At 40.6% G+C, this 24,116-nt stretch overlaps 1 protein-coding gene across 2 annotated transcripts in view; it reads right to left on the bottom strand.

Annotated features, from left to right (window-relative positions):
* The window catches only part of prkcaa (protein kinase C, alpha, a), a 112,314-nt gene extending 89,754 nt beyond the window's left edge, over nucleotides 1-22,560 (bottom strand). Inside the window, exons 1-2 of one of the 2 annotated variants that reach the window (XM_058640183.1) lie at nucleotides 22,207-22,560; nucleotides 19,299-19,330 (exon numbers count right to left, since the gene is read on the bottom strand). In XM_058640183.1, coding sequence (XP_058496166.1) covers nucleotides 19,299-19,330; nucleotides 22,207-22,373 — 199 coding nt within the window. In that variant the 5' untranslated portion in view covers nucleotides 22,374-22,560. The remainder of the gene's footprint in view (nucleotides 1-19,298; nucleotides 19,331-22,206) is intronic. The other variant, XM_058640184.1, reaches the window with a different exon arrangement.
* Between the last annotated feature and the right edge of the window lie 1,556 nt (nucleotides 22,561-24,116).

Here is a 24,116-nt window from a genome sequence, read left to right as displayed (position 1 = left end):
TCCGCCAAGGATCACGATCACCTTGCAAGTCCAGTTTTTCTTTCACTGCTGCCCACTGTCACTTGCTTGTCCCTGCTGCCCACTAACAAGCCATGACACAGAGAGATCCATTTCATTTTGTTCATTTAATGGCTCATCGAGGTGTTCAAATTAAAGTTGTTTTTATTATTATTATTACTTCATATAACCTTTATTTTAACTGGTTTTTCATTTTCACTGGTAATCAAAGCCACCGAGCAAACATTAAGACAACAGATAAAAAAATTAAAAAAACAATATAAAATGCATTCATATGAGACAAAGTCAAACACTAAGCATATCACACAGTATTGTACAAAACAGGCTATTAGAGGTTGTTAAATAAATGAAATAAACACCTAATATGCCAATGTGTCACACATTTACCAACAGCAACAATCAGAAAAAAAGGATGAATCAGAACGACACGGATGTAATTGAGTGTCGCTTGTGGCATCGTGTTTACAACAATAAATTCTCACTTTTTTGCTTGTACAAACTATCAAGATTATATAAAAAAAAAAATGGCCTTCTGAAACCCTCTTCTTTAGCTATATGTTGAGAGAAAACACTTAAGGCACAGTAATTGATGTTTAAAATAAAAGGGCCAAATCAATATTAGCTGAATGTAAATTACTAACACTGTTTTTCTAGTCTGAGCATACATAGAATGTGTGCCGTCCTAATTCACTGGTATTACTCAAGACCATATCATAGAGATATACGTACTTCTCGCTAATCTCAAACACACAATTTGAAAAACACCACAGTGTATTTTTTTAAGATGATCTGGAGTGACAAACCACCTCACAGGACGTCTCTGAAGTGATGTCATGAGGGAAATGATGCAGACGATACAAACAGAATAAACGTGCGCAGGAAGCACGCAAAGTCAGGCAAACTGGACTTGCAGATTCATTCGTGTAGGGTTTACTAAATGGGATGTATGTACACCGCACTCATATGGGGAAAGTACAAACCCCCAGCCCCCCCCCCCTAACAATGGATCTGTTGTCACAACCACATGACTCATTAACATGGAACAACATGTGAGGTATTATCCTTTTAATAACCAGGCAAGGAAACATCACCGGATAAAGCAGATATGGATGAACCTCAAAGTCACATTGACCTAATATCTACTGCATAAACAAAAGGCTTTGTGAACAATATCCTACCTACACTATTTTACTGAAAACATAACTGTAGTTACAGACTAAAGATTCCACAATCAAAAGACATGGAGTCGAGAGAGTAAAATAAAGTAGACTGAAGGAGAAGAAGGCAAAACAGTGCCGTAGTTTGATGTCCTCTACTGAAATAGCTCTGCTGAGCTTTCCTGCTGAGAATGGAGAAAAGAATAGAATAGAAATCTAATTTTCCCCACAATTTCCTTGATTTGCACACAAACGCAAAGTGCACCCAAGTCAAAACGTGTTCCTCGTTCACAGCAAAGATAAAGCACAGCAAAAACAGACCAGCTCACACGGTAAAAGACACCTATATTGATTGTGCTATCAATCAATGAGGAGAAGAAGAAGAAGATATTAAAGTTCAAAAAGAGCAGTGAAGACAAAAGAGCAGCCTAGGAGTCGCTAGCGGGGAAGGTTGTTGGTTTGCATCCCAGTCTGGGCCTTTCCAGGTTTGCATTCTCCCTGTGTGTGCATGGCTTTTCTCTGGTGTCCAAAACCATGCAGAGGTTAATTGAACACTCTAAATTGCCCAAAGGTGTGAGTGTGTAAGTGAATGGTTGTTTGTCTTTATATATGACGGCCCTGCGACGATGTCAGCTGGGATCAGCACCAGCAGCCTCGCAAACCTCATGTGGAGGATAAAGCAGTAGACAGTGGATGGACAAGAAATCCTCCGAAGATTCTGAAGAGTCTGATTTCCTTCTTAATCAGTGCCTTGGAGCTGAAGGAACGAGCAGAGGGCTGTAATTTTACACAGAACAATGCAACCAGAAAGTAATATGATGAGGTTATAAATAGAACACATCTCTGAACCGTGAGTGCTACAAGAACAGAAGGGGGCAGGCTGAAAAGGAAGCAAAATTGATAAGTGCCTATCTGAAAAACGAGTGATGGAAACCAGGCAATGATCGAAAGCTGAAGCATGAGTTAAGACCAACATTGATGAGTGAGTGAATATCATAAAATCTAAGTCGAGAAAGATCTAAAAATGTCCTCATCTTTACAGTCCGCTGATGATTGGATCAGTTTGGTAGTTTGCCTGTGAACTCAGACTCTAGCACGACTACAGAGATGGGAATTTATGGCGTTGACCACATGTACTATAACTTTCAATTATTAGTTTGATGCTGTCTACAAAACCATACCCTGGACAGGTCGCCAGTCTCACATTGGTCAATTTAGAGTGACCAATTAACCTGATTTTGCATGTGTCAGAACTGTGGGGGGAAGCCATTACCCAAAGAAAACCCAAGCACACAAAGGGGAAACCTTTGTCTGTACCACCGTGTGTCCCACTTTGTTCCAGATTTGAACCGTACGACAAAAATACACCAAAATAGAGCTCCATTTACTGGCAACTGTGAATGTCTGTTCAAAATGTGTGAATCCATAGAGAGAAGTCTGAACCAACGTGATGATAAAACATTCAACGTGAGCCTGACAGTACAAAATGTGAAATCCAAGTCATTATCAGCTACATGAGCCAAAGTTCTACAGGAGAAAACAGCAAGAATTTCAATGATTATTATTATGTAAATTCAGCTAACTAGTTTCCCCGTTACTGGAAATAATGAACCAAAAAAAAATGCACACACCATACATAATGTCAATTACTTCTAATTCTTTGTCTTGCAACTGAGCAACTCGTTATTTAAATAATGTACTTTTTCAGACAGAGGCAAATGAAACTAATCAAGATTGTTGGTGATTCATTTAATTTAATAATCAGGTTTTAAGTCACTGTGTCTAATGTGTGAAAAATGAGAGGACTTAACAAGTTTGGTGTGATTACAAATGCCATCTCAGCAACTTCGACACTGTTACGGTGTAACGAATATTATTACAGCATCCCAGTGAGTAACCTGATGAAGTAAAACTCGGGAATATGCAGAATCACACTGCATCTTAATATTCACACAAAGAAATATGAGCATGTGTGTGATGCAGCCTCTGTAAGACATACGTGTTTACTTTAACAGAATGGTATGGATCCAAAAGCATGTGCCAAATTCACTAGTTCACTGGTGCTAAAAACAAGAAGCAAGAACTGCATTTTAAAAAACAGAATATGGATGTAAGTAGTCATGATACATTTCAGATTAAATATTGACATTGTGCAATAGACACGTTGGTGTTTGATTACGACCAGCTTTCGTATGCTGGTGGTGCATCTTTCTCTCGAAATTAAAACTTTGTAACAGCAATGTTCTCCGCCAGATTTAATCCTCAGAAGTGCAGATTAAACACAGGGATTATACAGTCAAACAGACAGGCAGTGAACAACAGAAAGGGCAAGGAGCTGTCAGAGAGACAGAGCTGTCCATGTTGTGCAGGAACCCAGGATGGAGAACTCGCACACACAACAAGTCGGGCTTCTTGTCCGACTTTTGACAGGAACACCTCTCATGCCTGAATAAACAGCTCCAACACCTTTTCCCCTCACGCTATGACTCATTCCTTGAAGGCCAACTTCAAAACGCTGACTCACAGTGTGGACGACAACAAGAGCTTTCATGGCACTACTGGTGTCTTGATAGTCAGTTAACCCATAAACACAAATAAATGATCTAAATCATTTATTTAAAAATGATCAAATCACGAGCCTTAGTTTCGGTCTACAAGGCCGTTGTGGCACATATGGCTTTCATACATCAAGAATCTTCCCCTTAAGAGATGAATTATTGTGTGCTAGAGCTGCTTCCTGTTGATGGTTTGCGATTTGTTCGCAGTCCAAATTGCTGACCCCTGTTTCCTTTGGTGAACGCTTTGAGGCATCTTTAATGGATCCTGGACTCATCCCAAGTGAATGAATTATCCAGAGTTACAGCAAACTTCTCTTTCCATGATTATTAATGACACTCGGAAATTCAGAAGTGTGAGTCTGGGTGGAGAGTTGTGTGGAAGACAGGTCCTGGTGCTGTTTCACAGCACAGGCTGCTGGGAAATCAGTGAGAAGTGAGCATCTGGAACCTATTTCATATATATATATTTTTTTTTTTTTTTGCCCATATTTTTTGGCCATTTTTTCTTACATAAAAGCCAACTGCATTAATTACACTAAAATCTCATATAAGTGAAATTTGTTGGATTTGTTGAATCTGTCTTTGAGATGTGATCATTTTCCCTATTGCCAGCTAACACACATTTTTTTCTGTATTCCCTGAAGGCAGAGTTAAGCTGTATGTTGATATTCTTTTAACAGCTGGGTCGGTATTTCTTTTGCCCCCACACACTGCACAAATCTATTGAGAGAAAAAAACATTGTTGTTTTTTTTAAATGTTTGTTGTATTACATCAGCTTAAAGTAACTTAATTCTCATCTTGCCTTTGTACAAACGGATCATAAAGCACTTTGCAATCTGTGGCTGGATTAACAAGACATTTAGGTGATCTATTAAAGGAAACACTTCAGACAAGGATTGTAAAATGATTTATACCGTGTGTCACAGGATTATCTACTTCAATATAGAAAAAAGGGAATCGGGAATTATTGTGTTATAAAGCAACTCAGGACAGTAAAACAATTCAGGAGGTGTAAGCGGTAGTAATTCATAATTCCATGTGTTGTTTCCTTCTATAAATTGTGATATAACTTCATGCAATAACAGCACAATATATATCGCTGTGTTTATGTACTGCAAACACACTTTGACACACAAAAAAAAAACACACCATATATCTACACCAACCCTGTTAATAATTACCATACGAGCAGCCTCAGTCCTTATCTATGATTTGAAATTATTAATTGCAAAGACCTTTTTTGGCCTTCTCTCCCAGCCCTGGCTGTAACCCACACTTGTTATCATGTTTATTGAAATCCTTTCCACATCCTGTTTGCAATCAATCAATAAAGTTGTCCACAAACAAAGGAAAGGACAACTGTGTCTGTAGCACCTGTCACTCACTGACTACCTGCACGGTTCATTTGTGATACTGTAGGTCTGACTTAGAGCACTCTCACGATACTGCAATACACAGTGTGTGTGTTTTCAGGGCAGAGCTTTGATGAGAAACAGAAGGAGGGGGGGAGCGGGATGTAACGAGGGCATCTGTTGAAAGTATAGACTCCTTCTACACCACGGTCCTTTTTCCTTAACGTGACATCAGAGGCGAATTGCACACTCTGGCTTTAATTATCACCGTATTGGGGATTTACGGCGGTAATCAATTCGGCAAGTTCACTCATCTACATGAAATCAATAGCAAAATATCAAGTACGCATTAATCCTAAATGGATCATGGATAAACGGTTTATTCGATAAATTAAGCTAAGCTCCAAGGCTAAATCCATCCACGTTTATTTATCCAAGTATTTATTTTTGCGTGAAAGTTCAGATTAAAATCTATATGGGTTTAAAAATCGAATTTATTCAGTGTCCAACATGAGCAGTTTTAAAAGCAGGCTGAACGACTACGCTGAGTAAGGATTTCAATAGAGTGCTCCCTTCTCTCGCCTCCAAACATGACCAATCTTGTCAGCATTGATTTATAGATCCTGTTAAATGAAAGTAAAGTTCAAATGCTGTTATTGCGCACAAGTGACGGAGTGTGGGGGGGCATCTAAGCCCGAAAAAGCAAAGAATGTTTCAATCTCATTTTTAGTCAAGCAACTGTCTGAGATTAAAAATGTAATCAGCCTGTCGATCAGAGCCATGTTGTTATTACATTTCAATCACTGGCAAAGCAATGGAACGTCGGAGTCCTATGCTTCTGCACGCATCTTAATTTGTAAAATACAAGTTTGTCTTGTGGTTTCTTTACTCTGACCACATGAAATACAAATCGCCACCATCTGTGGGTTTGAGATGCCGCAGGACTGAAATTCCCAGCTGGAAGCTTTTGCTTCCATTTAAACACTGAACAGTATTGACTGTTCATCAATGGCACCAACAATATTTGCATTGATCCCTCACTGATTTCGAGTGATCAATACTAGTGCTTCACAGTCCGTGACATTCAATCTTTGTGTGTCTGCCATCTTGGATGAGTCAACAGCGCAGCGCAGGCATCGAATTGTGAAGGTTAAGCAGAAGCTTGTAAAAAAAAAAAAGAACTGTAAATTAAAATGATGCTTTTATTCTGAATGCCATACATTACTAGAGCGTGTGTTTGGATTATGAAGACCCAGTAAAACATATTTAAGAGGGGACAGTTGGTTCCTTCCATATCCCGACAGCAAAAAAAGGTTAACAGTGAGACAGTGGAACACACACAGGAAGGAGAGATAATCAGACCATGTGTCACCCGGCTTTTTCACTGACCACCAAGAGAGTGACAGGGCAAATCAATATCTATTGTTTTACTCTGCATCTATGGCAACAGCTATTTAAAAAAAAAAAGAAAAGGAAAGAGATTCTATGTGCAGTCGCGGTCAAACACATTTCCTGTTGTTGGAAAACCTGGGAAAGTGCAAGAATAATATCGAGGTCATACAGAGTCATTTATGCAATTTAACATAACCAGGCTGTTACTTTTAATATCATTAATTGTGTGTTTCATTGATAATAAAGTGCTGCACAATGTAATTTCCACAGTTTTTTCATACATGACCTTTCCACTGTTGTCCAACATCTGTTGCAATGACACTGCATGAGAATTCATTCAACTATGCTCAAACAAAAAGCATCTCACCAGTTTGTCTGCCTAAATACTCATCGAGTGAGAGTCCCATATCTACGTAGAACAGCCCATTCCGTTTCCTGTGCCTCTTGTTCTTCAAACAAAACCATTCTAGAGCTCTTCCACTAGATAATGCCATTACAACAACAAAACTCCGGGCAATTAAATGCAGATTATGCTGTAATTTAGAACCTGATGCATTAGTCTGTGCTCCATCATACCGCCATCTAATACACACCTCTAATGCATTCAGACAGTAATATCCCTCCCTAATCCTTGGTAATGTTCGGCACTGCACCTCCCCGAGGATTAAGCAAAACCCTCTCAGTTTTAAAAGCATTCTGATCCGTAATCAAAGTAGCATTCACCTCTGGAAGGTACACCTTTTACTAGGCCGAAACCTTATCTCTTGGAAAATAAGTATTTTTCCATTTTCCAATGTGCATTATTTGTTCATTAATAGTCTACAGCGGGTAAACTGAGGTCAGTCAGAGTTAAAAAAAAAAAAAACACTCCAACTCATTTCTGAGTGCTACTAAATGTGTGTTCTATTCAAAGCAGAGGCTCTCCTTAATTAAATCTGATGTAAAGCAGAGACTTCATAACATTCTGCACATATCTGATGTCGTGACCTTCAAATCTTTTACATCACAACAGACAGAAACATGTAACCAGGGACCAGTTGAAAAAGTTAGAAATGAAAATGGGACCAAGAAAAACAGCTGTAGCACTGTTGTGTGAGAGTTTCTTTAAAAGTATACTGCATAAGGTTGTGCGTTATCTGTCATTAGCTACGTTTTTAGCATGATAACTAAACTAAAGGCATAACATGGACTGCCTATAAAGGTATCTACTTCTGTTTCTAATATTCATTGACAGGATTTGAAGGTGCAGCCGGGGTAAGAAATTGGGGACTTTCAGATTTGTGTGTCCTGCTGTTTGCAGACGATGGAGTTCTGTTGGCTTCATTGGCCATTTATTCAGATTCACCAAGCACTGGGCAGATGTGGAGCTGATGGTCAAGATAAGCCAAGTCAAGTCCAGAACAATCTGCTGGCAAATGGTGGACTGGAAGAATATCATCAGTGTGTTAAAATCTGAGACTGAGTATTGAAATCCCACTTGTTCAGTTCAGTTGGCTGAAAATCATGCCTGAAGGGAAAACCGGTCCAATTCAATAGAAACCTCAAGAAAAGTGAAATAATAAAAATAATCACAGATCAAATTATATCCTCAGAGTATGGATTATGTTGCCAGCCATCACTTACCATTTTCAGGGAGCAAATGCTGACATATGGACACTGATGGCACTTTCAATGACTTAAAACCAATCTGTCTACATTGCACATACAAGCACATGTGGCTCTTTGTACATCCCTGCATTTGTTTGCGTAAACTGGAGCAAACTAATACAGCAGAATGGAAAAAAAAAAAATAATGTAGATTTGATCACTCAGGCTTAGCAGATCTTCTGCAGCTTGAACTTCTGGTCATGACAGAGTAATATGAAACCTATCATCATCAGGATTAGTAAATACTGTGTAATCTAGAAGTGACTTCAGTGCATCTGACTGATGGGTGGCAGCAATGTGGCATATTTGCAATGATGTAATGTACAGGGAGTGGGTGATGAAAAGGGGAATAACCAGGAATATGTTTGGGTAACTGATTAAACCTATATCCTGTGTAACAACAATTGGTTACACTAGTTATTTTACCTACTTCAGTAAAGCTAGACTAACAGCAACAACGAAAAAAGACTGTTTCTAGAGGTTTCAAACTAGGTTAAGGGTGAAAAATCCACTACAGTCACTACAGCTGCCAATATCGGATTTCAAAGACATGACAGGCAGGAGGGAAAAAGAGTCGAGGTCCAAAGCCATGTGTCTCTTTTTTACTTCAAGGAAAAATATTCTGGGTTGCACATCCTTTCATACACCAACAATTCAACCCACACATCAACACAGGGTAGTGTTGTTAACACATTGAGTTGATTTCCAGTCCCAAACACCCATTTACCATTTGTTTTCAACCCCCCACATCAAATCCCAGTGCTGCTTCTAATTTTCAGGGGAAGGCTTTCCCCCACTTCGATTTATGTCAAGCCTGCCTTTTAGAGCTAATGAAACAAATGCTATTAATTAAAGGCAAATTCTCTCCAACCTGCCGTTAAAGAGCCACAGTGATATGGAAAGCCAGCACTGATCAATAAACTTAATAGCTCCTGGTCCTGAAATGTTGAACCTTGGGGATCAGTAGCCAGTGATGTAAAACAGCAAGCAAAATCTGAAGTTTATTTAAGCGCACATGTCAACATGTGGTCTGTGTGAAACGGTGACGCAGATAATCCGGCATAAGGACACTGTGGCCAGCACAGAGACCTACTTTTCATACAAATAGATGTTGTGACTAGTCGATGTTACAGCATAGATTCAGATGCTGCAAGTGCATGAAAGAACTGTTCCCTGCTACTCACATTCAGCCCAAAAGTTAATCCCAGTGAGTGGGCAAATGCCCTACAAGCAAACGAAAGAACAACAGGTGGTTCCATTCATTAAAAAAAAAAAGGACTGAATGAGTGTTTCAATCAAGTAAAAGCATTTGTTAAGCTCCCATTAAGCAGTGATCATATCATTCTGCCTCTCATAACATCACCATCAACCACCTGAAAGTACATTTATCACTGAAACCGCTTTAATCATCTAGATGGATGGCGTTAAGAGCCATTATGACTGCAGCACAGGTCAGTTTAACAGCTCAGACCTGGCCTTACAACCACAAATTGGTGAATCCTAAAAGGACCTTGGATCTGCAGGGATAATGTGTCCTGACAATGTCTGCGTGTTGGCAACATTTTGTGATTTTGAGCGATCATTCTGTTGTTTCCATTTGCCCACATCGTGTCTCATCCGCCTTTAAAATTCAGTTATTTTTCCCACACATCTCTGAATGACTTTCAACAACACCCAAACAAGTCAGCAAGACAGCTGGATTTCGCATTGGAGGAGAGGGAACAAACGTCAATGACTTTCCCGTCATGAAAAACTGGCACTGAAAAACGGTTTGTGGCTGTAATACATTATGTTGTATCATACATTAAGCACAGAGAGAATCCCAGCGTATTCCGTCATGCACCGCAAAGCAGTGACCTATAAAATATGCCAATTCTATATTAGTCCTGGAAAACACTCCCGTCTTTGTGATAATAAATGCATCAAATGTGTTTTGGCTGTTGTAGGGTACTAATTTCCGATGATAAATTTGACAAATCTGTATTAAAGCCCTGCCAGATGAGTTACACACAGTAAACATCCACTGTAAACATTCGAGACGAGTCAGAGAAACAATGGAAACAATATGAGCCGAGACTGAGACTTTGGCTCCGAATGCTGCATCTGCACGGTCTCAACCTGAGTCCAGCGTGACCGAGCTGCCAAACGCTTCCTCCTGCAGGAGCCCGAGGTCGCTGAGCAAACACTGAGCAGATACAAAGCTGCTGGCAGGGGCTTCTCTTTCAGGAATACTTTCCACACAACTGTTGCATACACACACACACACACACGCTCTCACCCTGAAGACATTTGGGGTTTGATTTACAAAAGAAAGCTCAGTAATATTGATAGCTGTGAGAGTGGTGACCACACTGTATTGTTGTTCCTGCTCTTGAATCACAACCACCATGTGCTATGTAAATAAAACAAATAACAACTGTCTTGTCTGTCTTTGCTTTCCGCTTTTCCACAATTATTTAATGTGAAATCCAGGGTTTTATTGAGCAAACCGTGACTACTTTGGATACATTTTTGTACTGTACATAGGGAAATCACGACGGTCCAAACACTGGGTTGAAGACAGAATATTCTGTCCCAAAACCCATTAATACAAAGTGAAAGTTATGATAAGGAGGGGAAAGTGAATACATTACCTTACAGTACATTTTTATAAGTGTGTTATCGCTATAAAACAAGAATAAAGTGTTTTTTGGAGCCTTAGAAGAAGACTTTTGTGTACATTAGACAAGGGTTTTGCAGCAGCCGCATGCCATTTGTGTTTCAAGCTACACAAACAAAAAAGAACAGCTCTGCCCACATGCATACGATGCATAAACTAACAAAGATAAAGGAGGAAAGAGTGGGAGAGTGGAGCTGTGAAAGAATGTTCACGTCCTTTCCACCATAGTTCCCTGACTTGTCCTCCGTTTATTGCACTCTACAGTATCGCCGTTAGATGTCACTAATTCTGACACGCTGGCCCTTTAAATAAGGGGAAACATTTACGGCAATACAAAACATCATGCTGCTTTGCCATAGCAATGACCTGTTGAACAGATGAACAGACAGCACGGGACAGAAAAATCTGACCATATAAATTCCATGTGACATCAGCATGACAGCAGGAAAACAGACGTCATCCCACCTGGGACTGCTCAGCCAGGCCCCCTTTCCTGCACTCAGATCCCCTTTTCAAACTGTGAAAACAGATTTGGGCTACATCATGACAGCATGCAATCAGGAACTGAGCGGGGCTTTATTATCGCATGACATGCAGGTGTCAGAGGATATGTTTCCCCTCCACGCAGGAACCTTCCTGTGCCGAGAGAAAAGAAGATTTGCATCAACGTGTCATCCGGGTCTCCATGGAAGCCCAGAAGGATAATCTAATACGGGCCCAGAAGCGCGGTGAGAGGCGCCGCTGCGAAAGAGGGTCAAGCAATCGCAACACCGTATAAAATATTAACAGGTTTAAGTCGGCGTCAGTGCTCGGTCCAAAAACAGTATTTACGATGAATGCTCATTCTGTACGCACTTGGCTTTGACATAGTCTCACACATTCCCTCTGGGTTCGCAAACATAATAAACAGCAGCATTTTTGTGTGTGAACGCTCGTGTGTCAGACCTACTGTACGAGGCACATTTTGAACAACGTTCCTCCCAAATGCCGAGTGGAAATTCAGGCGATAAATAATGCAGACCCCCTACGATGGATTAGTCTAATGTCTAGTCTTAATGCAGCTGGTCTGAATTGATTGTGAAGAAACAGGAAGAGAGACAAGAGGTTTTCGGGGAAGACCAAAATTGGTCTGTTCTCTTGGTATCAGTGTTGTGGTGTTGGCCCGAACCTCCAAGTTCACCTTCCAAATGTATCATTACCTCCAACGAGGAGGTATTTTTGTACCTGTTTGTGAGCAGCAAAGCTCAAAAAATTAAAGGGAGGATAGTGATGACATATTCTGGAGATGTAGGTTATGGCCCAGGGAACAAATTATTCAATTTTGGTCATGACCTGAATATGGATGAGGATTAATAGCTCTGTTAACTTTGGCAGATAATTTTGGAAACTTTAATTTCGAATTTCAACCTCTCTAGCAATCGCATCAAGGACACAAAAGAATGATATTTGAGTTTAATGACATGGAAAACTGAGCAGCCTTTTAAAGGATCTGTGCTCTCTGGGTGCTTTCTCTAGTTAAGTTTTATTTATGCTGCGGCTTAGTGACACTGGTGAATATGTATGTCACTTTCAGAGAATTACGCTTGACATGGAAATAGGTCGCCTTATTTCAGTTTCATCTGCAGCTGTGTTTTTGATTCCGACTTCAATTTATGCCAGTAGATAACACTGCCAGTTTACGGCACGCAGAATTACCAAGACATCACAATTATCCTTTTTTTTTTTAAAAGTGCACATTTTAAAAGTGGTGAAAGTCTATTTAGTTTTAATTCATCATATTCGAAAGAGGATGTGAAGTCAGTGGTTTACAGGCATCAAAAACTGTTTGTCTTTGTGTTAACTCATTTCTCATTATCTTATTTAGATAGCGGTTATAATGCATGAGATTACTTTTGGTCACTGTCTAAAGGGGGCCACATCTCTCACCAGAAAGCACTGCTTAGGTCATGGTCATGAGTATAACTTGTACAGTAAGTGCAGACAGATAAGTTCCACTGTAATAAAGAAAAAAGGACCACAACCAGTGGTTACAGTGATAACATTCATATCTGGATACACATTTACTAATTTTATGGCTCTGGTCAAAACGCAAGTGAAAGAATTGTTTTTGAAACTTCCAAAATTTCCAGTCACTCTCTCTCTCTCTCTCTCTTTTGTGGCGGTGTCATCTGACTTGTCAGGGTATTTCTGCTTGTTTTGAGGAAGAAATGTAGTCAATCAGCCAGAATGAGCTTGAACACCAGATCCTTAGGAAGCTGCTAAAAAGAACATGACTAATGTCTGTGTTCTCACCAAGTACTTCTGCAATCACAAAGTGGCCACCTTAAAAAAGATAGAGCAAGTGTCCTCATATAAACAGAGGCGACTCTATGCACAGCAGCGTATCTCTTCAGGGGACAGAGAAGCAACTCTAAATATAGTGTACGGTGAACTCTGCCCCCTTCCCTCTCTGTCTCATAAACACACACACACACATAAACATATATGCCACAATGCCTCTTCTCCCCTCCGCTCCATTCAATCTGTTTTTTTTGGTTTGTTTGTTGTTTGTTTTTAATCTTAATGTCTATCTAACGTGGAGCCAAAATAGTATCAAGGATGAAGCTGCTGGAACAGTTTAACCCTGAGAGCTCTGACATGCAACTGTGCCACATCAGAGGAAAACCTGGCATAACGCAAATATGTGAGAGTCTCTTCTCACCAGTGAGAAATGGTAGGATTTCATGTGTGTGTGTGTGTGTGTGTGTGTGTGTGTGTGAGAGAGAGAGAGTATGTGCACAAAAATAGAAATTATGGAATCGTTCCATAGGAGGCAGAATTCACTGTCAATGGCAATTGTCTGTGAGATAGCCCAGAGAATGACAAACAGACAAATAAGAAAATAAGTGTAGCAAAATTCATCCGGTCAGCATCAAAGCTGTCAGCCTTGAATCTGTGTCTTTGTTCAGAGCATGCTGCTTTGCAAAGGAGGGAGGAAAAAGGGGAACAGAGGCGATGGCACAGACAAAGGCACAAGCCGCTAAGGTGGCAGAGATAAAGCAACACTCGTATAGCAGGGTGGTCTGCGCTTTCACAGTCACGTCTGAGGCTGAGAATCCCAGGACCCTTTCATGTCTCAGTCACAAATCTTTGCTCTTTGCAATCTTGCAGAGCCAAATAACGGAATGAAAATAATGTTTAGGCCTTTTGTGGCTGACATGAAAAAAAAAATCTGAAGGAGCCCTTGTGAAATTACTAATAATCAAAATAATTAACAATTATGTGGTGTGCTCACCACTATTACTAAACCAAATTTGACAGAAGACACTAAGAGCAACTCCTCTGAAAATAAATCGGGGTACTTGCATTGATTAAATAACTATTGATTATGCATTTTAAAGATGTTTTGGGTAGAGTTTTTTTGCTCGAAAAACTCAAAAAATGCAAATACAATCAAATAATTTTGACTATTGACAATACACTGCAGAGATATGCTGTTTGCAAGTCACTGTTTTAAAGTTTAAACTAACACATCAGCTTTTACTTCTCGTCACCTGGTGAGATGCGATGAAAATGATCACAATGCTACTCATTTAAACAATTTTCCTTCCTAAAATGAGATGTGATAATGTATACTGTGATTGGTAATAATCACAATCATACCGATTACTAAGAGGCTGGCAGGCTATGGCAAGGATCACAATCTCACCACCGCTGAGCTGTGCATAACCTAACGTCACTTGCGTGGCTGGACATCAAGTCATTCTCTCTTTAGGGACACAGCTACACAGCAAAAACTCATCTGTTTCCCTACTTGTACATCAGAGAACATTGGAAAGCCTGAGGTGAAAATTCAGTTTATAGTGCAGCCAATAAATGTCCAAATGTCCAAAGGAAACCATTAGGAGAGCACACATTGTCTGAATCACAAAGGAATTGATCAGTGTAAGAAGGTTCACAGAGCAAAAGAGAAAGAGAATTTGTTTTTGTTCTGCAGTTACTACTGTTCTCTCCATGAAAATCTAAAACAATAAAAGGAAACGATGTTGTGAGTCTGTAAAGACATGCAAAAGTCAGTGAGAGTAGCAGAGTTTGACGGACTTAAAGGCTTGTTATTCAAAAACTCTGACACAGGATCACACTACGTTCCACTAATGGATTTGTGATTAAGCTTAAGGCGGCTGAGCATAATGGCCTCATGATACCAAACATCCTGTTAATCCTGAGTTATACCCCTTTGTGCACACATATGAAACAGCTGCCGGGACTAGAATCATGATTGTTTATGCCACACTGTATTTGGAGTCGACTTCCATCCGTGCTACAGAAACAGCTGAATATTTTTCCATTTGTTCACGAAGAATCGCATAAAAATGGTGATATCCACAAGGGAAGAAGAGCAGCTGCACTGTTGGCTATTTTTGAATTATTTGAAAGTTGTACTGCAGAGCTGAAGGTAGCGGCCGACCTCCTCACACATCACCTCTTAAAAGTTCGCTTTCTGGTGTTTCAGTTGCAGTCTGCAGTTGTAACCTTTAAGTCGTGCTCATGGGGAGTTAATACCCAGTGGAGCGCACATATACGGTTCAGTTCAGTTTAAAAAAACATTATCTCAAGGCACTTTACAGGGTGAGGTTCAGAGGTGGGGGACTCAAGTCACGTGACTTAAGCTGCAAATTCAAGGACTTGAGACTTGCTTGAGGAACGTTGGTATAAGACTCGACTTGACTTGACTGACAAAACACAGGGAAACATTGGGTGTCTGCTTTTGCAGCCTTGCGTACAACCCTAGTAACCGCGGGAAACCAACACCACTACGTGATATTTCACTCTACACTTCAAGTCCCACAAAAGGAAGGTAAGACAGGAAGTCAATTGGTTGCTATTTTAAGCTTTTAAGGTTTTTTAGACTATTATTTGAAAATGTATTTTCATGGATTAATGTAGACCTAACGTCAGTATGTAGGTTTATTTATTTTCATTTTATTGATTTTAATTATATATTTCTTCTTAGGAAGACGGTGGCTGACAATGAATACGTTTAGATGAACAAAGGTGAACCAGGTTCACAGACCAGGATCACACCATGAGATGAAGATTAACCCCTCTGTAAATCAGGTCTTCAATGTCATTCAGACCAAGGCCTTGAAACGTGACTCCACAGAAGTAGCCAGGAGACAACTAGACACACACTGTTCACACTGCAGATACCATCTAGAAAAGTGGTTACTGATGTAATCGCGTTTGTTTGCACAACATTGACACATTGATTTTGCGCTAACATTTCACTACAAGTGCAATGTTGAAAGTGAGTGAGTGGTTATTTGAACGTGTTGCTCAGTAAACATACAGTACCTCACGTTGTATTGTATTAAAAAAGCACATTATCATACGGCATCAAATTTGGACTCAAGCTGACAAATCCTTCTATTAAACTGCCACGTATCTCCCCGAATGATTTGAATCATGTTTTCTAAAGAGAAAAGTCAGAACCTTCTAGCAATACATTTATACATTTTTACATACCATTAAATGTTTGTGAAACAATTGTTTTTCGAGTAATCCATAATTGTACTATTTCATCTTTGATTATCAGAGATTATATATATTTGGTTGAAATCCATCATTATCACAAAAGCATTAACTAACCTCTGAAGTAACAGTATCTGAGCCCATCCTATTCTGGGAAAAGGGACAATTGCAGGACTGAAATTTAAATGTCAGTCTTATTACAGAAATGCCACTCTCCAGTTTATAACTTTGTCTCTTTCTCTTCTGGAGAAACTGACCCTCGTTTTACAATGGCTTGGGTTGAATAATTGATGGCTAAACAGACGCTGTATTATAAAGCAAGGACCTTTCTCTCCCTGAATAGCCGCAGTGTGACCAATCATCGTCGTCTTGATAAGGCAAACATCATTTATTCAACAGGTCCTGGCATGGATTTATGGTGGAAGGAAAATACATGGTCGATTTTTGAGTGTGGCTGACGACTGCAGTGTTTCGCCTGGGACGAGCAGCCTTCGGGCATTCAATGGTCATCCATTCGTGATGGCCGTGTGTGCGGCACGATTAGCTCTGCTGCACATAGATGAGCTGTATGAATGTGTGAGTGAAGGGGTGAATGGCAAAACTGTAGTGTAAAGCAGCTGAAATGATCGCCGAGACGAGGAAAAAGCGCCACGAAAACACAGATCATTCACCGTTTGTCCGCGTAGACAGAAGCTTTGCTGAAGCCAAGTCAGCGTGAGCGAAAACACTGATTAGCTGTTCAGCTCCAACCAATCAGACGACAAGAGGCACCACGATGACTATGACAGGGTCATCTAAAGCGAACAAGTGATGAAAAGAACTTCATATGCTCCACTGCCAACATAGAGGTTTGTCTCTATACGTTGGACCTGCGATAGACTGGCGAACTGTCGAGGGTGTACCCTACCTTTGGCCCTATGTCAGCTAGGATTGGCTCCAGCGACCCTCATGTGGAAGATACAGCGGTAGACAAAGAGTGAATGAGTTTTCCGATCGTTCTACGTCAAATAATGCAACACATACATGTGAGAACGTTTTTAAAAGTATCTCATGTGGCAATGCTCCAATGTGTGAGACACTAAATATTGCTTGACTTCAAAAATCATATCACAAAATGATACCACTCAAATCACAATCACATTTGTTCCCCAACTGGTACTTTGCCATCGGCAGACCATAAGGTGCATCGCAGGGCTTTGACACATGAGGGGACAAAAAGAGCTACAGAGCACAGTTGGCATTGAAAACCTGATGAAACCTGTGGCTCTCATGGCGTCTCTGTAATGATTCAATTCATCATCTCCTGTATCAATGGCTGTGATCGTATCCATGAAGCGGGATGACAACTTGCTGCAAAAGCAGAGCAATGAAGGAGGTGGGCAGACATGCAGATGAACCTGTCAGCTTATGCAAAAACATGTCAAGGTGTCACTGTCAACACTCTGACACCTCACATTGACTAACTGCTGATCCTAGCTTCACCCGAGCAGGAGCAGGCTGCATCTCACCTCTGTGAGAGGAGATCACTTAAAGACTGATGGATTTACATGCCGACATCGGTTAATCTGCACGCTTCTGCACCGGATCTTCAGACGCCGATCAGACAAAGACCCCTTTCAGACACACGGGATCTGACAGCATTAGTATGATAAGTCATAACTTGGTAAGGATCTCTGTGTGTCTCACTCACTCTAACACTCTCAAGGGAATTAAGATCTGGGAGATCAAATGCCCAGCATGTCAAAGTGTTAAACTTTAAATCTCCAACAGAGAGCTGAGCGACTCTTTAAGTGGCAATCAAGTAACTCACCGGACGTAAATTTTACTTTTCTGACCATAATGCTTTATTAAAGTAGATGGATTTACGGATTTCTGTTTTGTTGTAAGGAAGAGGACACACGATTCACACTCTGACATCACATCACATTCTTTCACTGCAACTTGCCAATAAACTAAATTACCAATAAGGGCAACAAGGAAGAAAATTGGTGAGTATACCCTACACCTGTATTTTGTACTGTACTATATATACTGAAAACAGGTCAAAAGAATATAAAAGTGAAAGAGGAGTCCGACAATATCTGCACCGTTATCTGGGCACTCGCGGCCAAGGGCAGACTTTGGCAAGCCCTGATGTTTCCACATCAGACAAGGAATTCTCAGAGTTGATGCACGCTATAACTCAAAATGGCGGGTTGATTGGAAATCCATCTTTAATGTAAGGTTGCAACTGTGGAGACTCAACATTTTCTTTCCACACTTGTTCTCTTTGTACTTTTCTATTGCAGGAATCCTTCAAACTCTTTCCCACTTTCTTCCTTTCCTAAAATCCTGGTCAGATTATTTTTGCACAGGCCTATTTACATGGAGCAAAAGCAGTTACGGTCCAGCGTGTCACATTTAGGAGGATTTATTTGGTGGATATTGAATCTACTAGTTCATTGTAAGTGTGTGGTATAATTGCTTTAAATAAAACAAATTGTATGCTTTTCGTAGTCTTAGAATAAGCCTTGTACTTTAGGTCATGCTTTAGTGAACTCCGCCATCTTACGTCACAATGAAGGTTTGCAAACAAAACAAATAATAGTAATAATAGTAAGACATAAGTAGCATGGGAATCTCTATCCTTTCTAATATGCCAAGTCTATTTATCTGATGTTGTATCAGTCACTAAGCTCAACAACTTAGAATACTTGCAAACACAAATAAAACTGCGTGTTTTTTCTAGGTTCATTTCCCACTGGACACATGATTAAGATGAACTCACACAGCCCTTTTCATTATATCTTTAAAACTGAAATAGAGATGGTGCCTTAAACATCATAGAAAAAGGATCTATTTTGATTGAACAGTTGATTTTAACCCCTACAATGTGTGCAACCATGTCAAATGAAAATCTATCCTTTAAACAGCTTTTTCTTCCGTGGTTCTCATGACACAGCGACGTACACAGCTCTCATGATGACATGTGAATGAGTCAGGTGTTCGTCAGTTTTGTTTTACCTTGGCACTGGAATCCTTGTTTTCCAAAACCCCTGTGAAAACAAAAAAAATGCAGAATTCAATAGATGTTCTCTGCCTCGGACACAGTCATCATAAGCACAGTGAATGCATTCATTCACACGGAGAAATGTCACACAATGCATGTATACACCACTACAGAGCAAGAGAACAGTCAAGCCTTAAGTAAATATTTAAAAAAAAACATTTATGACAAACAGTGTTTGGACACGATAGCACATTGGACAGTGTGGACTAGATACAGCCCTTCCTATTTCAGTATGAAAACAATGCACTAAACCACATCCAAGAGGAAATGGTTTATTATGAAATTGTTGTCAACCTCTTTGGGCCACACATCAGCTACCATTCTTGCCTCACAGCAAGAAGATCAAGTCTTCCTTTGCAGGATTTTTACAAGCCAGATTATCCCTACACAAATTAGAGACAGGACAATGTGTACGTGTGTGCGAATGCTGTGAGAAGAGAGGGTTAGGGTTACAAAGTGAAAGTGAGCGGATTTGTACGAGGATCAGTGAACGCATCACACAGCTGCCGGTCACAGAGATGTGCTGTTCTGACAACACGGCGGCGCGGTGTCCCCCACCATTCTTGCAACCAAACCTACACCCTTGCTTACAATAACAATCCGAGCCCCGTCTACGAGTCAATGGGAGTTTTAAGTACATTTGTTCAAAGCCAACGTTATTGTTCCAGCTGTTGTAACATGTACTAACAACATCAAACAAACGCGGTAACACAGTGGCAGAGCGAGACGCTGTCAACTAGAAGGTTGTGGGTGCGATTCTTGGCTCCACTAGTCGACATGCCAATGTCCTTGTTGCTCCCAGCGAAAGTTTTAACTTAAATACAATGATAACTGGACTAATTACACACCCTAACATACTAAACAAAGAAACCTGAATGAACACTCTCTTTAAAAATGACTAGGTGTTCGCTGCGAGTTTCAGAACCTGCTGAGCATGTGTGTAGTTAAGGGGTGGTGCTGAATAGGGCAAAGGTCATGCTGTCAAGTTGTCAGGGTTAAAGGCCAAAAGCAGTGAGTGCAGACGTCGGTGCAATTCTATACAAAGTTTACTCTGCTGTGCCGACAGTTTTCCGGTGTGAATAAGTCGATATTGCACAAGCAAAAAAGCAGCAAACTTTTAAATGGCCTGTAGCTAAACTGAAGACCACACAGAGGTCTGAGAAGTTGCATCCAACACTTTCTGAGGAGCAGAAAACTGACCTCAGATCATTATATTACAGAGTAGGAGAGCGGGTAAAAATAACAATACACATACAGGATCTGATGATACCCGAGGAACTAATGCTTTGTCATTCTTTGTCATCATAAGTGAGTGCAGCACACGGCAAAAACAACACTCTGTACGTCACGTGACTGTCATGTCATTTACATACTGTACACTGAAGCATTTCTGTGTAGAAGTGTTGTGTCTCTTTTCCCCACATGAGCTCACGCTGCCAGTAAACTGCAGAATGTCTGAGGAGTGTTTGATTAGTAAATACTCCAGTCCTTCTCCAGTTAAACCCAGTAGCTTCAAATAAAGCTTTAAAAAGCTCAGTTTAATGCCAGGAGGAGGGGAACCTATTAGTCATCCTGAGACTCCAGCCAGGTCCAACCTCAGCGGGCACAGCTTCAGTGTTAATCAGAGGAAAATGCTACAAAGACGGTGGACTCTTGCCATTTAGATGGCTTTAAAGCAGAGGCCCTTTTTTCCACCCATCTTAACTCTTAGTAAATATAACAATGTCATATGCATATGTGTGTAGTTAGAGGAGTCAATGAGAGACAAATGGCCAAAAGAGGCTTCATTACAGGTCTTTGAAGAATTCATACAGTACCACACCATGAAATATTGCAATGTTTTGGTGTTGTATTTTCTCACATAGCACTCTTGCCTTTGCAGCAAGAAGACCCGGGTTCACATCCCGGTCAGAACAAGGGCCTTTGTGCATGTTCTCCAGGTTCTCCGGTTTCCTCCCACAGTCCAAAAACATGCAACATGGCGATTAGGCAAATTGGACACTCTAAATTGACCATAGGTGCGAGTGCGAGAGTGGATGGTTGTTCATATGTGATGGACTGGCAACCTGTCCAAGGTGCACCTCGCCTTTCGCCCCATGTCAGCTGGGATTGGCACCAGTGCCCCACGCAACCCTCATGTGGAGGATAAAGCGGCAGAAGATGGATGGATTTTCTTACATCTCTATTATTGATGTGAAATCACGATATCCGTATATTTTCCTACAACTGTTCAACTCTAATTCAGGATCACATGAATCGTGGGGGAAATGAAAATGATGCTTAAATACAACTATTTCTCACTGTGGATGCTGCTGCACCTCATGATTATTTAATCCGTCAGTTATTTTCTTGATGAATCAATTACTTGTTTGGTCCATAAAATGTCAGTTTTTCCCAAAATCTCAAAATGAGAATGGTCTCAAATGTCTTGTTTTGTCCACCAAACCAAAATCTTTCAGCTTTAATGTTATTATATTTTGTTGGTTTGTTATATAAAGCAAAATCAACAGAAACCATTCACAGTAAAGAAGCCACAAGTTTGACTCAGAGCCACGCAACCAGTCATTGTACGCGTTAAGAGGCTGTTAACACAACAACTCCTCCCATACGAGAGACTGCTTGGACAAAAATCTCGACGGTGTGGAAAACCAGGAGGAAAAAGGTGGAAACAGCTGTATGTTAAGAGGAAAGCGGAGATTAAAGACTAGAGGGGGAGTGTAGCATGAAGTTGTGTTACAGCATCGAGGAGTAAGCGAGGGAGTGAGTGAGTGAACTCCACTCAAGTTGTCCAACATAATGCAACAGGCAGCAGTAGTCGCGGAGGGTGGAGGAGGAGGTGGAGGTGAGGCAGGGAGAGCTTACCAGATGAAGTCGGTGCAGTGGCTGCAGAAAGTCGGCTGCTTGAAGAACCTGGCTATGAACTTGTGGTTCTTGATTTCGAAGACGTTCTTTTGCCTCAGAGCGCCTTTGCGAGCGAAGCGATTGGCGACGTCCCCGGTGGACGACTCGTTGAAACTTACATCAGCCATGTCCCCCAACTGAATGGATAAAAAAATAAAAAATAAATAAAAATCAAATCGATGCTACAGCTCTTGGCTTCGCTGTCTTTCAGCCGGTGTTTTCAGCCTGTTACAGAGGCTCACCACAGACTCGGTGTGCGCCCGTGAGTGTGTATGTATGAGGGCTTTCCCTGCCTGTCTACACCACTGGGCTGCTCCACTGACAGCTCCGCGAGCTGGCAAGCTAGCCACACTTGTGCTACACAGCATCCGGCTCCCCCTTCAAAATAAAAGCCGCCCCTTTACTTATCTCGTTTCGGTCAGACGTTACAGACGGTCAATGACAAAATGAGATTACTTGATTTCATTATAAAATAGCTTCAGAATGGCTAAATAGAATTTGACTGGCAGTTAAAAGCTAAAACGTAAGTGTGTGGTTTTTAAATGTAAACAGATGTCTATTAGATTCAAAACCATTATCAAACATTGGCCCACCCCAGGACTGAAACAGCAACCAAGCCCAATTCCTTTCCTCTTGGCCATGGGCTGATGAAGGAGGGCGTCCAACTCATAACCCAAAGTCATCAGTGCCTTCACTCACAGGACCATCCCACATGCAAGAAAGATGGATATTAACATCTGGTTCTACAGAATGGATCTTATGGTTTTCTATGCTGTTACTTTTTTACAGTGGTAGCTTATAGTTTTAATTATATATTGTGTTGGTGTTTGTTTATCTGTGAACTGTATTTTTATCTATATGAGTCATTCTTGATTCTTGCAATTGAGTTTCCCCTTGTGGGAATAAATAAATGAAGCTATAGCTGTCTATTATAGAACGATTGGGGGTGAGTGTGTAAGCTGAATTGGAACATTTATTTATGTCCTTGGCACACATGTACCAATTTACAGTAACTGCCCACATGCATACATGCTGAAACTGTTGCCCAATAAGTTCAGTCAGTTTAAGCTGTGACTATCATTTCAGACCTGGGATCATGGTTTCAGACATTTAAGATTTTTACTGTAGTACCACACTTCCTCTTTGTTCCTGATGGTTATTTACACCTGATCCATACACATGTTGCTGTTTTGTGAAGATAAAGTAGAAAATGTGCAGCCTGACAGTGATGCCATTTAGAAGATAGATGTAGATGTATATACCGTTAAGTATACAGCTAATGCCAAATGACATGTAATGTAATGCTTTTCTCCAATTTCCACAGCACCAAGTGACTGAGTATTTCTACTTGCCCCCTGGAAGGGGTGCTAGTCGATCACAAAGTACCTATCTACCCCTACATCTCCTTGCTATCAAGCTGTTATGCAATTTGGTGCTATATTGGATAATGATGAATGAAAATAGCTACGGACATTTCACAGGAGGCCGATTTATTCCCAAAAAGATAATTTACTCTCTCATCATCCTCCTGGATGGAGGGTGAGATAAGGTGACTCTTGTAATTATTATTTAACTTATTATTTTTGGTATTTTCTTTCCTTTTCTATGCACTAACCCTCAGCTCCACTCCGATCACATACCCTGGTATAAACAGAGGAACCGTATTTCTGATATTCCACTAGAGTTCCAGCAGAGGAAGCTCGCGTACCACTGGTGTTAGAACCATGCATGGCTTTAATGTATATAAATATATAAACATCCATCAAATAACAAGTTTTAAGTTTGTTAAAACCTTTGAAATGATTATCCTTTGATGGTCAGGAAGGGGAACAGACAGTGGACGAGAGGCAGTAATGTCCACCCTGGTCAGG

This window comes from Solea solea, chromosome 10, assembly GCF_958295425.1.
Source record: "Solea solea chromosome 10, fSolSol10.1, whole genome shotgun sequence".
NCBI lineage: Eukaryota > Metazoa > Chordata > Actinopteri > Pleuronectiformes > Soleidae > Solea > Solea solea.
The sequence above is the reverse complement of the archived record's forward strand: the minus strand, read 5'-3'. Positions and strand labels throughout refer to the sequence as shown.